At 32.4% G+C, this 16534-nt stretch overlaps 2 protein-coding genes across 2 annotated transcripts; both read left to right on the forward strand.

Annotated features, from left to right (window-relative positions):
• The first annotated feature begins 6852 nt into the window (after nucleotides 1-6852).
• Nucleotides 6853-13790, forward strand: LOC102622518 (stomatal closure-related actin-binding protein 1). Its single transcript, XM_006470449.4, has 13 exons — nucleotides 6853-7103; nucleotides 7397-7701; nucleotides 8294-8422; nucleotides 8571-8663; nucleotides 9222-9362; nucleotides 9706-9774; nucleotides 11168-11251; nucleotides 11421-11601; nucleotides 11948-12064; nucleotides 12199-12257; nucleotides 12630-12764; nucleotides 13134-13283; nucleotides 13438-13790. The coding sequence occupies exons 2-13, from the start codon at nucleotides 7420-7422 to the stop codon at nucleotides 13480-13482; spliced, it is 1485 nt and encodes a 494-aa protein (XP_006470512.2). The 5' UTR covers nucleotides 6853-7103; nucleotides 7397-7419; the 3' UTR covers nucleotides 13483-13790.
• A 662-nt stretch (nucleotides 13791-14452) lies between these two features.
• LOC102622222 (molybdopterin synthase catalytic subunit) lies at nucleotides 14453-16294 on the forward strand. The gene is made up of 2 exons (XM_006470448.4): nucleotides 14453-14629; nucleotides 15303-16294. The coding sequence occupies exon 2, from the start codon at nucleotides 15443-15445 to the stop codon at nucleotides 16031-16033; it is 591 nt and encodes a 196-aa protein (XP_006470511.1). The 5' UTR covers nucleotides 14453-14629; nucleotides 15303-15442; the 3' UTR covers nucleotides 16034-16294.
• Nucleotides 16295-16534: the final 240 nt, after the last annotated feature.

Genomic DNA, 16534 nt, shown 5'->3' on the forward strand with positions numbered 1-16534 from the left:
ACCCTCCATACCGGAGAAACCTTAGGTGCAACTGTAGCACCGTACCACAGTTGCATCTAGCCGTTAGATACCAGTAGACCCCACCAATCTAACTGCATCCAACGACTAGATGCAACCGTGGCACGGTGCCACAGTTGCATCGTAGCATGATCCCTCCATACCGCATAATAAAATCATGTGGATCGTAAATCACTGAACCTGAATTTGCAATCAAATCTAACATTTTTTCAATGGAGAAACAATTGATTCTTCTGACACGTGGCCTTAGACAAAATTTCCGCACCAAATGGATAACAATCATTATAAGAGAGGGATAATGAAAAAATATGCCCATTTATATGAAATTAATGTACAATAAACACTCATATTTCCCATTCAAATATACACAATTTAGTGAGAAAAATTAGTTATGATTTTCATTTTCTCGATTTGATGGGACTTAATTATCAATTTTTAGAATTATATTTGTCAATTGAATATGTTTTTTTTTTAACTTTTACAATTTATAGATACAGAGGGTTGACATTATGCACACTATTGCAGATCAAAACCCTATAAATATATTATAGCATGTAATTTACAGAAACATTACAGTTCTGAATTTTTTTAAAAGTTCAGATATATAGACTTTATATTAAGTTTACTATATATTAACTCCTTAGTCTATTCTTATGAATAATACAGGTTCTTCTCTAACGATGACATCCGCGCTTTGTTGAAGTGATGATGTCAATAAAATATAAAAAACACGGATTTTATACATTAAATAATGTGTTTTTTGGTCTATTAGTGTATTAAAATTTATGTTTTTTTATATTTTACTAGCATCTTTATTTTAACAAAATAAAGATACCCTTCTTAGAAAACAATATATATAATCACTTTACCATATATTTATTAGATTATTTAGCAAGCCTAGCAACAATCATACATCTAAAGGCTTGGGTGCATACACAGTACCAGGATGGATGTGTTTTCGAAATAATTCTATATTGATTGCTTTGTAGAGAAACAAATTGGATCGCGGTTGGCAAATTTTAAACTTGATATGATACTTAGCGTTGTTATCTAAGGAATCGCTCCTGCTCAGTTATTTTAAAGCAGATCTTTAATAGCGCTTTGGACCAGTAGCCCGCATCCTCAAGTATTCCAGCTGATATACCAAATCAATTTTGTTTTACCAAATAATAATTAAATTCTTTAAACGCGGTTAGTCAATTTTTATAATCACTTTACCGTATATTTATTAGATTCTTTAGCAAGCCTAGCAACAATCATACATCTAAAGGCTTGGGTGCATACACAGTACCAGATCTGGTTCCCAGAAATGGTGCTCTGAAGGAATGGAGGGAGAAGAGAAGATTTACAACTGAGGATCGAGATCTGGTCTCTTTGCCTAAGAGGAATGTACAATTTATATGGCAGATCTGATAGAGATCAGTCTGCAGAGCATGCTTTAAAAATAAATAAATTGCTGAAATTTAAATGTACATAAAATTAAATTGCAGAAAAGTAAATTGCAGAAATTTAAAGTGCGGAAATTTAAATGTACATGAAATTGAAATTGCTTTAAATTTAAATGCTTTACATTTATTTCTTTTGATCTGACAGCTTTAAAAATGGAAAATCGGAAAATAGTCTGAAAACAAGGAACTTAGGAAAAATTCCTTGAATACAGAAGATTTTCTTTAATTCCGAGAGAGAGAAGAGAGATAATTCTAGAGAGAAGGGAGAGAAGAAGAGAGAGAAGTTCTAAACTTTAGAAATGAAAAACCTGAGGAGTCTAAGTCTTCCTCTCGGTTTAAATACAAAAAATTTTTAAACTGTTCACTGTAGCGGAGCTTTGAGTGCACAGTAATCTTTGGAACTCTGCACTGTTCACTGTAGCGGAGTTTTGAGTGCACAGTAATCTTTGGAACTCTGTACTGTAGTAGAACTGTAGCTTTATACAAAATACAGAATACAGAATACAGAATACAGAATACAAATACAAGATACACCCCGGGTGAAGAGACATGTGTGCTCTCACTTGTGTCCAGAGGACCACCCGAAGAAGAATAAGGGAAATAAAAACTCTTATTTTTTTTTTAAGTACAAAACTTGTACATAGATACAAATAAGTAAAGTTTTAAATTGGCTTTAATACAGCTTTAATGCTTTATTGGAGAGAAAATACCGAAGCAGTCATCTTCATTTTCATCACCAAGAGAAATAAAAGGTTCTTCATCTCCTGAAGTGCTTGAAGAGGAAGTTGCAACAGATGTCTCTGACCTTGTGGCGAGAAGTTGATGCATAACATTGAAGTATTCATCTTCAGTCTTGGCGCTGGCAATGAGAGATTGGGCTTTTGTTTTTTGGCTCAAGAAAGTTTGGTGGACTTTAGATTGTTTAATGGTCGGTTGAAGAAATCCTTTAGCAGAGAGCCAATCTCGGACCAAATTGTCAGTCAATTTTGACTGTTCGTCAAATTTTGACCACCATTTTACTTTAAAGGTTCTTTGAAGGATAATTTGGGCATCTTGAGCGTGGTAATTGAGGTTCCACATCCAAACCCAAGGAAGAAAGAAGTTTGTACAAAAACAGAAGAAAGACGAAAACCTTTTCTCTGATTCAGATGGATTATAATGGGCTTTGAACAAATTTAAACAGTGGGTGGCATTTGGTGTAAGGATATCAGGAGTTGGGCCAAAATGATTCCACCATTGTTTAAACCAATTAGAAATGCTTTGTACGGTTATTTTGGAATTAAAGAAACCACCCATTTTTCTCATTTTACCCAAAATATACAAATTTTTTTTTTTAATGAATTCCACCTAAAGTTTACAAAATGTATCATTATTCATATCGCCTAAACTGCATAAGAGAATCTAACAAAATATTAATAAAATAATTATTTTACCTTTTAATGTAAAATTATTATTTCACCCTAGTTAAATGATAAAAAAATTAGATGACTTCGGTTATTCTTTGCAATTTAGACATAGAATAAAAAATGAAACAAAATAATCAAAATTATAATGAATGAAACAAAATAACCAAAATTAAAACGAAAATAATTAAAAGAATTAAAACCCAAACCTAATTCCAAACTCAATCCAATAACCAAATTAATACCAACACGAAACCAAAAAATTAAAAGTTAAACCAAAAAATTAAAAGAATTCTGGCAAAGCAGTCGAGAGAGAAGAAAAAAAAAAGGCATCAATTACAGTAAGATTCAAAGGTAATCTTCTTGCTCATCCGCTCTAGATTCAGCCTTTTCTTCCTTTTTTTTTTTTTTTTAATTATCAACCTATTCTTGTTCTTTAACAAAAATTGTACTGTCATCTCTTTTTTCTTAAAAAAATAAATAAATAAATTGCAGTATCTTCTCTTCTTAGTCAAATAAAAATTGTCGCCTTTTCTCTTGCCTTTCGCTCATTACCAACTTCAATCACGTCAGCCCCCATGGCGCAGCGCCGCATCACCGGACACTAGAGTCGCTCAGATTTAGCAACCGCATTCCTCACTCCATCTTGCCTTACCACACCATGCCACTGCCACTAGCAGCTGTTCACCAACCATGCATCTTTTTGTTGTTATTTGATTATAAATTAAACAAAATTTAATTCTGATTTTGGTTGTGCGTGGCCGTTGAGTTAGGGTTAGAGCTGAGCATTTTTCTTCCAATTGAATTAAACTACTTCGTTTGGATAATTTGCAGCGTTAAATTTTTTATTTGTTAAAATTAAATGATAATTTTATCTTTTCAACGTCGAAAAAATTTTAACTGAGTTTAGATAGTAGTGGATGAGTGGAAATAATATTAAGTTCGAGTGGAATTCTGTCCCAAAAAAATGTGTGAAAAATGAGTAGCCGGTACAATCCTTCTTCTAATGTAAACGCTTCATTCTTTTTTTTTTTTTACGTGGACAGACTTTTAAGGCATTTGATTTAATAGAGTGAGATTTTATTTGTTAAAATAAACGATTTTATAATGTATTAAAAAATAATTATATTAATATGCACGGCTTACATTTGAGAATGATTATACGTATAATTATGTGAAAAGTTATCTACTGATAATAAAATTCTTAAAAACACCGAATGACGGCTCTCCAATTTCTCAAGTCAAGACTTGTTTCTCAATGAGGTCGGTGGATTTGTATCATACACGAGCTGCTTTTGAAAATTTAATAATAGACGAAGAAAGCTACTTGCTGGGGAGAATTGAGATAAAGAGATCTGGACGGCTTTGGTCTACTGGCGTGCAGCCAACTTAACAAAGTCTCAAGAAGACATCTTTTTTTTCTTAATTATAAATGAAAAGATACGTTTGGTTTAGAAAATTCAGACAAATCTTTTTCAGAAATATATTTTATGAGATTCTAAACAAATTGTGTGATAATTCTAAAGGACGTGTTTGTATTAGAGTTTATATTAGTAAAAACTATTAAATTACTTTAATAAACATTTTAAAAAAAATTTTAGTTACAGCCTAATAACATAAAAAAATATTTAAAAAGAACTTCTAGCATTAAAAAAAAAAAATAGTTTTGGCAGCACAAAAGTCATACCAAACGAACAGTAATTATTACTCAATTGTAATTATTAAGGAATTTATCAGTCACATACTCTAAGTTTATCGTGTTGTTAAAATACAATAAAAATTTAAATTTTTTATTTTTTACCTTAATCTTATCATTTGTATCAACCGTCCACCAAAACATTAACACCATTAGAATATTGAATGAAATCCAAGGGAAATGATCATTTACCCTTGAATTTAAGGGCATTTTTGACTTTGCATAATAAATAATAAAATAAAATTCAAAAAAATTATCGGCTATCTAATGATGCAGAAACGAAAAAGATTGATGGATAAGAGAAACTGAGTTTCCAAATTCATAGAATTTTTTTACTCGACCATGTTCAGCATAAGCATTTTTTATTTGATTTGTCTCATCGCAAATTTCAAAATAATATATTATCTAAAATGAACAGCTTTAACCTAGTTTATGCCCTCATGAAGGTACCCTATTCATCCTCCGCAACCATCCTACATCACTATCTCCTAATTTTACAACGTTAATCAAATACTACAAAAGCTCAAATTTATTTGATTTTCCACCATAAATTTGTACTTTTATTTCAACCATCTATCAAAACATTTATATTGTTAGCATATTTAACATAATTTAAGTAAAATGGTCATTTTACCATTGAATTTAAGAGGTTTTTTTTTTTTCACTTTGCACTATAAACAATCAAATAAAATTTAGTTTTTTTTAATTATGAAATTGAATTTAAGAATTGGATTGATTGGGTGTTTATGAATTAAGGGTAAGGGTAATTTTTGAATTTAGTTTGATTATATAAATTTGTTTAGATAAATTGAGAAGACAAATTATTTTTTAAATTAAGGAAAAAATTAGAGATTGAAGTGTAATTAATTGCATATTGGTTAGCTTTTTATTTTATATTTTAAACCATCATTTTATTTTGTATTTAACATATTACATTTCTAAATTTTTCTTGTGTCATCATTAATTATAAACTGTAGTTAACCTTTTTGTCGATGGTTGACACCAATTACAAACTTAAGGTAGAAAAATGAATAAATTCAATTTTTTGTAAAAATTTTTCATAACATTATAAACTAAAGGTTTATGATTGCTAATTTCTCTTTTATTTTTTATTTAACATGTTAAATGTCCAATTCCCCTTGTGACATCATCAATTATAAATAGGTGTTAACATTTTGGTCGGCAGTTGATACAAATTACAAACTTAAGGTGAAAAATTAAATAAATTTAAAATTTTGTAATATTTTTAATAATATAATAAATTTAGGGTATATGACTGACATTTTTCTTAATTATCAAACCATATTTGTCACAATTTTAATGTAACACCTAGAGTTTATTCAGAGGAATAATCTTTTTTTTTGTCAATCTCTCTTTCATGTGATATGTAAAGGAGAGAACCTAAGATTACATTCATAATTTATGACCCGTGCTTTAATTATATAATTCTTTTATGTGGGAATACCATTTTCGGTTCGAGCTCATCGCTCGTCCAACTTTTTCCTCGGAATGTTGTTGAAATTTTATCAATAAAAAAAGAATTAAAAAAGAAGAAAGAATGCAAATTAATTACAAAAATGATATCTTTGGGAGTTCTAAGAATCTTCATGTAATTTTTTATGAATAGGGGCATATAGAAACAGTTAAGCAATATCTATATTTGCTAAGGGTTTATTTGATTAACGTTTGAAGTTTGAAATTCTATTAATTTATGTATGATTTCTAGACATTTGCATCTTAATACAAAATTTTTTTTTTGACTCTTTATCTGAATGAAAAAATATTTGAATGAGAAGTATATTATATTATAAAATTATCTTTATAAAATATATTTATCTCTTGAACTATAAAATTTAATTCCTTTATTTATTTTTATTTACAAGAACATAAATATTAAATAGCTATATTTAAGATGTTTTTATTTATAAAAACAAAAAAAATACCTTTAGATATTAAAAAAATAATTCAAATATTTATATTCAAATTCATACTAAAGGAAAAAAAACATTACCTAAGTTATGCACAATGGAATCATAGTACAAATAAAATAATAATAATAATAATTCTTAATTTTTTGTTTTTGTCCTTTGAAATTCGAATTCGAAAGTGCAACCAAAATTACCAAATGATGATCATGAGACAACAACATGTGGGACCCGCGAGGAAAATGGAATTTGAAAAGCAGAGGCTTGACAATACAATAGAGCATCTGAAGTCATCTGGTAACAGTGAACAGAAACACAGTTGTATTGAAATTTTTTCTTTGAAAAAAAAAAATTAATAATAATATTAATAAGGAAAGACATGGAAGGGCGGCTTTTTCTTCTAGGCTTGCCTTTTTAAAAAGTAAACAAAACCTCACGCATTTTGCTTTCCCTTTTTAAATTATTTTCTCGTTCTCTTCCTTCTTCTTCCTCTGCCACGAATTGGACATTGTCTCTAGCCAGCCATAATCAAATTCAAAATGCCCAGTTAAATTTTCACCTGATCCAAGGAATCTTCAAAAAATTCCTCTTTGTTACATTTTTTTCTTCATCTGTAAGTTCAACTTTCCCTTTTTGTCTCCATTTGTTAACCTTTTTTTTTTTTTGGAATTAGGGTTTCATTTTCGTCCTGACCAGTTAATGCAGATGTTTACTGTTTGTATATTTAGTTATTTTGATGGTACTATACACATTTGTTGAGTGATTGTTAAAAAACTAAGTAGGTTGTTTGTTAACGGTTGGTAAATGCTGCTGACCCACAGTTTCTCTTTCCAGTTTTTTTCACAATGATTATCATGTGGTTCAATTCTTTGGTATTAAGCTATAACGCTTGTTGGTGATGAACAGATGAGACCAGTTAGTTTGTAATTATGACGAGACTAAGCCGTGATTTTGGTAACACAATGCAAAAAGATGCTGTCCCGGCTGTATCAGCAGATGTAGTATTTGCTTCCAGTCGGTTTCCCAATTACAAAATTGGAGCTAATAATCAGGTAGTCGATGGTAAAGATGATCCGAAAGTACTCTCCATGAAGGAGGTCGTTGCGCGCGAAACTGCACAGTTATTGGAGCAGCAAAAACGCCTCTCTGTCCGTGACCTTGCCAACAAATTCGAGAAGGGCTTAGCTGCTGCTGCTAAGTTGTCCGAGGAGGTTGTGTTTTTATTTCACAGTTTCCTAATTTGTATTCCTAGGCCAATAATCTTCTTAAATTGTTTGAGAAAATATTTACCTAACTATTTATTTAAATTGTTATATATTTTAGTAATGGAAATTTATCTTAACTATGACTATTAAACTCACTAGTTCAGGTTTTGGGTGATGTAGTGTTCAGAATGCAAAACCGTAGGGACTTTTTTGGAGTATTTAAAGAATGTGATTATGTTAGGCCAATTCATAGGCTTGATAGAAAACTTGGAAAATGTTTGGTCTAAAAAATTAACATGTTTAGCTTAGAAAACTATTTTCGATTTATACTTCCTATGTATCCTTGGACCAATGCAAAATGATGACTGGTCTTAGAGTTCTCCCTTTCTTGGATTTCCTTCTGTAAGGAAGTGTAAATGGAGTTTGGAAATAATTTGATACCCTTTATAGTTTGTTGCACTCAAGTGTTGCTGCTTTCTTTGTTGTTACTTTCTACAGTTGTGAAGCTGTACGAATGTGAATTTTCTATGAAATCAAATGACTCAAATATTAATTTCTTTTTCTTTTCTTTTCTTTTTTTTCACTTGGGGAAATGCAGGCTAAACTCAGAGAGGCAGCGTCATTGGAGAAGCATGTTCTTCTGAAGAAGCTGAGAGATGCACTGGAATCCTTGAGAGGACGTGTGGCGGGTAGAAACAAGGATGATGTAGAGGAGGCTATTGCTATGGTTAGTATTGTAATTTGGTCCTTCATTGAACTTGTTCCTTTGTATTTTTAACACTCAAATGCCACATTTAGATTTTTGGTTCATTTAATACTGCTGATGCTAAATTTCCTATGCAAATTTTAACTGAAAATATGTTCTTTTCCTCCAGGTGGAAGCTTTAGCAGTTCAATTGACTCAAAGGGAAGGGGAATTGATTCAAGAAAAAGCAGAAGTGAAGAAGCTAGCAGATTTTCTGAAAAAGGTAACCGTATCTTTTAATCGAACTTGTTTATTGCCTCTTTATCGTGATCTTTTAGTCACTCTCTTAGGGAATTCCATATCTAAATTGTATTTGCTACATCTGCTGATAATCTAAGGAGTTTAGCAATGATTGGTGTGGTGCTCGTTGGTTCAACTAGGAAAACCTCTTGGTGCTTGGGGTAGTGTAAGATATATGGGGTACAAATCAAGGTTGGAAGGGCTTTGGTTTATATTCATATGATTTTAAAAAAAGAAAAACTTGTCTCCCTTTTCTTCAGACGGTGATTGGTTCAATGTGCATGTATTCCTTGTTCAATGATGATTGGTTCAATTGTTTTGGTTAACTATGAATTTTAAGAATTTCATGGGGGGAAAAATTCCTGTAGATAGTTACCCTGCAACAAATTTATGACTTATATTTATCATACATCTAATGTGCATTGGTGTTGTAGTTTGGATTTTTTATGTTAATTATTTGCTTGTTTATATTTGTCAATACGCCATTTCAATGTCATGCATGCACTTTATCACACAAATGAGTACTTGTGTCAATTTTTAGGCTTCAGAAGATGCCAAGAAACTTGTTGATGAGGAAAGAGCTTTTGCTCGTGCTGAAATTGAGAGTGCCAGAGCAGCAGTTCAGAGGGTGGAAGAATCTCTTCAAGAGCATGAACAGATGTCTCGTGCTTCAGGGAAGCAGGTAATACAAGGTTTCAATTGAACATGGATGTGAAATTGGAGAGCCTGAAAACAAAGTATAAGATTCACCACTGATGAAGCATGCGATCAACTGCATTGACCATTTGAACAGAATATAATCAGCTTATAACCAAATTATTTTATTCAGCTGTAAATGAAAATACATTTCTCATTACATGTCCATTTGCAGCATTAAATCATGCTTGCTTTGAAGTCGGCAATTTTCAGGAATTATGAGTTTTACATCTTTCTCTGTTTCTTGTGTGTAAACTTAGATATTTATTCTTGTTGTTGCTTAGTCTCTTATTCTGATTCCTCACAAAATATTTGGCATGTGATTTCAGGACTTTGAGGAATTAATGAAGGAAGTTCAAGAGGCTAGGCGGATTAAAATGCTGCATCAGCCGAGCAAGGTGTATATTAGATTTGTGCTTCTGATGTTTTTTCTGCTTACAGAAACACGAGATATCTATTTATAAATATTTATAAGCATGTTGCATTGTTGCTATAACTGCTATTTCAATTCCCCCCCCCCCCCCCCCCCCCGAAATTGTTTAAGTTTACATGTTATATTTATCTTTATGGTTGATTTTCCAAGTTGTTGATCTATCTGTTTATTTTATCATGTACAAAGAGATATCTAGGCGATTGTGTTTGTCTTTTAAGATGTTTCATGTGCTATTAGCTCAATGAAATGTCACACGGCCTATGTGTCAATACCATAGATGTGTGGTGGAAATATATTGGTTGGACTTTGCCATAGAATGTTGGACATGGTTGCTTCAAAGGTTAAGAAGATAGTGTTTTCCGCTGCTTTTTTCTGTAAGGAAGAACTGGCGTTAGAGAGACAGAGAGAGAGAGAGAGAAACAGAAACAGAAAGAAAAAATGTAGGGATGAAGGGAGGAGAGTCATTTGTAAAATAAAATGAGCAGACACATGAGAAAGAGGGAGCCCGATGTTCAGGAACTGTGGAAAGTATGGTAGATGAATGATGGTATGTAAGTCCATGATCTTTCGACTAGATAAAGCGGATGCATAGTTTGTGTTTTTCCATGGTGAATCAAGTTTATGATGGTCATATTGATCTGTGTGGATGAATGAACTGAGGACATAACTTTCTTTCAAAGAACTGAGGACACAACTTTCTTTGATGAATTACTGGTTTGGGTGGCTTTGTTTACCTTCATTCTTTTCAGAAAATAGTTTGATTCCTATGCTAATGATTCTCTGTGCATTCAGTTCTGTACAGTAGTTCACTTAATTATAATGATTATTGAATAGTAAAGGAAACCGCAACGTGCTAGTTGTGCATTTTTTAGTTGCAGAAAATCTTGAAATCTTAATGGAGTTAAAATTTGAGTTCAGGTTTCCTGATACTGCTCTCTAGAGTTTCTATAGCTGTTAGCTATCATTGGTTTTTAAATTTCTATTGAACCTATTGTTTGACTCTACATCTTTGTTTACAGAGTTATGGAGACATTCTGTTGTGTAATAGTCATTCTTGAAACTTTTCACTCCATTAAGTACTGTTATTATTTTCCACCGTTATTGTAATTTGCACCTTTTATTTAGTTTCTTATTTTTATGTCTTATTCTGGATTGATAAATCATATCAACACAGGGTGATGGTTCAGTTAGTGGTCTTGTAGTCATTCTTGTCATCTTTCACTGTGTTAGAGGGTGTAACTTTGATTTGAAAACTTAAACATCCGTCTTTGTGGTATTATGAATGCACGCTAAACCGATGTATTATATCAACTGAAAGCCATTTGTATATAGGGAGTAAATCAAGCTTAAATTTGTAGGTTATGGACATGGAACATGAGCTACGGGCATTGAGAATTCAACTTGCAGAGAAGTCTAAGTGTTCTCTTCTGCTTCGGAAAGAGGTCTGTTTGTTACATTACTAAACTATTGCTCTTTTGTTAGTAAGAAATTTTCCTGACCTATTTTTTCATGGTCTGGGTATCCAGTTCATGTTTGTATGTGCTTAGGTTGTAGAAAATGTTTCTATGATTTACTTCCTGAATGTTTTGTATTTCATCTAATGTTTTCCAGCTAGCAATGAGCAAGAGAATCGAGGAAAAACTTTCTGATTCATACGAATTAGATGGTTCTGAAGCTTTAGGTTCCTACTTAAGGATTAAGCCTTGCTCAAATAATGGTCCAGAACTTTCCAAATGTTCAATTCAATGGTATCGTGTACCATCTGAAGGAGGAAAAAGGGAGCTTATATCAGGTATAAAATAACTAAATGATTTTGTTGCTTTAAATGTGTTAGACTATTAAGAATGGATATTTGATTGTACGTGATATATATAATTTTTGGAGGTAGTTAATGAAGAAATTTAAGTAGGTACAATCTTTATCTTTAAGTTTGATTGCAAAATCGAGATGAATAAAATCAGGATGTCAACAGGTCATGAATTCTAGTCAGCTCAACTGGTAGAACAAACCCACTTGCATGAGTGGGAATGGCGCTTAGTTTCAGTTTCATGCAATGTTAATAGGGATGAGTTGATGGGAATATGATCTGTACAAAAGGTCTTTTTGCCCAAGTCTAATGATATGAATTTCCACCCCAGGAGCCACCAAATCAGTCTATGCACCAGAGCCTTTTGATGTTGGAAGAATACTACAAGCCGAGATTACTTATAATGGCCAACAAATAACATTGACAACAACTGGTGCCGTTGATCCAGGTGTGATTTTGGTTGATCTTGTTTTTAACTTGGTTTCTTTTTTGAATTTATTATTAGTTTATGAGGTTTTTATCTTTTATCAGTTATCATATGTGATTATATATGCTTCAACTGATTTAATATTTATCAAACAGCTCCTGGATTGGGAAGCTATGTGGAGGCACTTGTTCGGAAGCATGATGTTGAATTTCATGTACGTGCTCCCCCACAACACCCCCCCCCCCCAACACCATTTTCAAGACTTTACCCATTTCTAATATAACTCACATTCCATATATATATTATTCTGTATTCATTTCCATTTTTGGTGTTGCAACCACCATTTGATGACTATTTTGGTGATCCATTTGGTAAGTGGTTTGACCATTGATTTTGGTCATGATATTGATTTTTGATATTTTTCTATTGTAACTTTATTCGATAATCATACATTCCATTGAGTTCAACATATAGCAAAATCTGGTGTTAACATTATCCTTGTAGGTCATTAGTTACTGCTTCAACCCTTAATATTATACATATTATACTTTTAATATTATACTTATTCTTCTTTTACTTTCCACAGGTAGTTGTTACCCAACTGAATGGAGTAGATCATCCATCAGAATCAATACATGTGCTTCATGTAGGAAAGATGAGAATAAAACTGTGTAAAGGAAAAATGACAATCGCTAAAGAGTACTATTCCACTTCAATGCAGGTACTACAGATTTCCTTCTTTTCTTTTATATTAGTACAAAGATCATTTTGATGTTGAAGGAGAAAAAGAGCAAGTAATCTTGGGATAAGGATCAGTTTGATATTTATATGCAATTATTCAATTCTTATCGTTTTCATTTGATTGGAGACTAATGACTAGTCATGTCAGCAAGAATCATACATTGGAGAATCGATTGAGAAAGAAATTAGATGTGACTTGCATGACATTTTAGTTTTCTGCTCGTGCTCAGATGTCAAATGCTTAATTATGAAGTCTTAATTGCTCCTGTTTATATTTTGGTATTGAGAATGAAAATAAATCATGTCTCTCATAATAATGATTCCTGACATTATCTTATCATATTTTCAGTTATGCGGCGTTAGAGGGGGTGGCAATGCCGCGGCTCAGGCATTGTTTTGGCAAGCAAAAAAAGGGGTTTCTTTTGTTTTAGCATTTGAATCAGAGAGAGAAAGGAATGCAACTATCATGCTTGCCCGGAGGCTTGCTTTCGACTGCAATGTAGGTGTTTATAATATATTTTTATTTTATTTTGTTTTATTTTTTCAAGTTTTCAGCAAGCATGGGACTTTGAGCCTGATATATGTACATATATTTCTCTCTTCTTTTTAATCTGACTGGGAGATCTTTTAATTCGAAATGCTTAAAATGCCAGATCATGCTTGCTGGACCGGAGGACAGATCTCCCTTAGGAAGCTAACCGGACTTCTTTCGTAACTACTGATTCACAAATTGTAATTATTGTCGAGTTTCGCTGTGTATTATATCAGTTTGAACCACCAGGATTTCGCGTTGTATGATTGTGTTCTTACTTCTACCGTTCCTGACATTATCTTATCACCTTCTGGCCTCAGCACCAAGGCGTTTTTATTTGCCTTTTTTTGTATGAGTGTGACATATTCCCAATGAAATATGGAGAATTATTTGCAGCTGTACTTCAAATGTATACACGATGAAAGATTGTTGTTTTATTTACCGGGAGTTATGATTGATGATTGCTTTATTATATCTGAAGGCCTTTGCTCAATCCTTTTTGTCCGATGAGTCACTGGGGATACTCCTGAATCGGGTAAATTTTAGAAAAAGTGAGCTTTTAACACTCTTCTGGAATTCTTATAACATTCCTTTTAAAAAATAAAGCGTAGTTTTGAAATAGTTCTTTTTAAATAAAAAAATTAGAAAATAAATTTATGGCACGATTGATGTGAAGAATATAAAGAGAGAAGAGGAGAGAAAAAAAAAAAATTCCCTTGAATATAAAGAGAAAAGAGAAGAGAAAAAAAAGGTAAAAGGAAAGAAATAAAAAACGAAAGATGAATTTTATGTTCGATTAAATGATAAAAATGAAATTGATTTTTTTTTTTTTACACATTTTCTCTCTCTTTTCCTTTCTAATTTCTCTTTTCTCTTAACATGAGCTTAGAGTTTATTCACCCCTTTATCTTTGGGGGGAAAAAAAAAAGTAACACGCATTTAAAGAAAAAGAATAAATTTGTTATTTAAAGATAAAATTTTAATTTTATTTATATTTGATAAATAAAAGTTTTAAGGGTATAATAGTCATTACACAGTCGCTCCCTATTGGAATCTTTTTTTTTTTTTTTTTGGAAAGGCGCTCCGAATTGGAATCTAAATTAACAAAATAAAGCAAAAAATCAAAACCATGGAGGCTAATATCTCAATACACATTTAAGAAAAAAAAAACACAAGTCAACAAGAAGAGCTCTGTCTTTTCTTATCTTAAACCCTAATTTTCTCCCTCAAGTATTTTAAAAATTGTTCTGATTTTTCTGCAATTCTCACGCCAGCCCAACCAATTTTGTTGCTGCCACCACAACTCATTCCCTGTAAGTTTTTCTTTTTTTAAAAAAAAAATTCAGTTAAGTTGTTTATAAAATAGAGTAATGAAATTTGGATTGTTGCTTTAGAGTATTTCACTTCCGTATTTGAATTTGTATGTAGAAATGAGATGAAGACATTCAAATAAGCTTTCTCACTGACATGTTTTGGTCAATTGCTTCGAAAATGGTTTACTTTATAACCTCCCTGCTAGTGCTTAGTGTTAGTGCTAGCTTTTTGTTGTGTGACTGGAAAAGTTAATGGAGAACAAGGATCGACACCCATATAACCATCTTTTGATTTATCAAGTCTGAAAAAGAAATTATTATTATTGTATTCATGTTTGTGAAATTCTGTTGTTAAATTAGTTGATGGATTTAGAATTTCTGGTTTCTGTTCTTTCTTTATGCTGTTGTCGAAAGTCGGGCCTTTGGTAGGCCATTTCATGATTTGAATTGGATGGATGGTTTAGAGTTTCAGGTTTTAGTTCCATGTGAATTTGACCTCCCTTGCATGATGACATACCTAATTTTCCGTATTAACATTGTACATTTTATTCCTCTATGCTATTATGGAAACATGACATTGGTTATTTGCCAGACTATGTGTTTTTTGTTAATTTATGTACAAGTCAAGGCAGGACCTGTCTTTCTTGACTGTATGTTTTCCTTTATGTGACAGTATGACATTGCAGTTCATATGCCATTGTATAAGAGTCTCAAGTGTGAGACCGATATATGAGTTTTAATGGTTCCTGAAATTCCCCAAGAATAGTCTTGGTATACAAGTTACACAAATATTCACAGCTCAGAGAAATCCCAATGGCTGGAGAAGATAGAACTCTGGTGGAAATCTTAGAAGAGAATAACCCAGTTGACATGACAAAGTATATGACTTATGTCAGTGCTCCACAAGCTGGTGCCATAGCAACGTTTTCAGGTACAACAAGGGATACCTTTGATGGAAAAATAGTCGTGGAGCTAAGGTATGAATCATATGTATCAATGGCAATACGCTGCATCAAATCTATCTGTTCACTGGCTAGATCATCTTGGAATCTCCACTCCATTGCAGTTGCACACCGGCTAGGCCCTGTGCCGGTGGGAGAAACAAGTGTTTTCATTGCTGTATCAGCTGTTCATCGAGCTGATGCCCTGGATGCTTGTAAGTTTTTAATTGATGAATTAAAAGCTTCTGTACCCATATGGAAGAAAGAGGTTTATTCTAATGGAGAAGTTTGGAAGGAGAATTCAGAGTTTATGGAGAGGAGGCTCGATCTGGGGAAGAAGGATGGCATTTGCTGTGGAAGTGGAAGAGAAGTTCCGGTGAAGTCACACGCTAGAAAGACCTGCTGTGGGGCCAAGGTAAAGGTGGATGATGAAGGACTGGCCAATATCAACAGCAGCAAGTGAGCAGTTGTTAGAAATTTCAAAAGGGGAGAATTTCCTCTTATTGGAGTTTTTTGTTTCTTTTTTATTTGTATACTAAAGTGAAACAATAGTTAAATACTTGACCATGTAATGAATAACTCATGCCGAAATTTCAAAAGGGGAAAATTCCCTCCTATTGCAGGTTTTTTTTTTTTTATAATTTGTATTCTAAGGTGGAACAATTCATATTCATAACCATGTAATAAATAACACACTTCTCTATTAAAATTTACAATTGCCTTCTATAGTTCCATATTTTTGCATTTGTTCTGTTTTTTTTTTTTTTTTCAAAAACTTGATTTTGCATGAGCGCCAGCTAGTTGAATTAGTAAAATATCTTTGGTTGATACAATATTAATGGGGTTTGAACACACATGGGTGGGAAGGAATTTTTTTTTGCTGTAGCAAAAAACAACTCATCCTCCCACCCCTCCCTGTCAGGTGACAACTTTATAATGAGTTTCTTAAGTGTGTCCAGAAAGA

The sequence above is a fragment of the Citrus sinensis genome, chromosome 2 (assembly GCF_022201045.2).
Source record: "Citrus sinensis cultivar Valencia sweet orange chromosome 2, DVS_A1.0, whole genome shotgun sequence".
NCBI classification, from domain to species: domain Eukaryota; kingdom Viridiplantae; phylum Streptophyta; class Magnoliopsida; order Sapindales; family Rutaceae; genus Citrus; species Citrus sinensis.

What these genes read in the sequence shown, in the direction of transcription:
- LOC102622518 (XM_006470449.4), top strand. Translation starts at nt 7,420, where the DNA reads ATGACGAGACTAAGCCGTGATTTTGGTAACACAATGCAAAAAGATGCT. An exon ending in TAGAGGAGGCTATTGCTATG is followed by an intron (nt 8,423 to 8,570) that starts GTTAGTATTGTA and finishes CTTTTCCTCCAG; the next exon opens with GTGGAAGCTTTAGCAGTTCA. An exon ending in CTCGTGCTTCAGGGAAGCAG is followed by an intron (nt 9,363 to 9,705) that starts GTAATACAAGGT and finishes ATGTGATTTCAG; the next exon opens with GACTTTGAGGAATTAATGAA.
- LOC102622222 (XM_006470448.4), top strand. Translation starts at nt 15,443, where the DNA reads ATGGCTGGAGAAGATAGAACTCTGGTGGAAATCTTAGAAGAGAATAAC.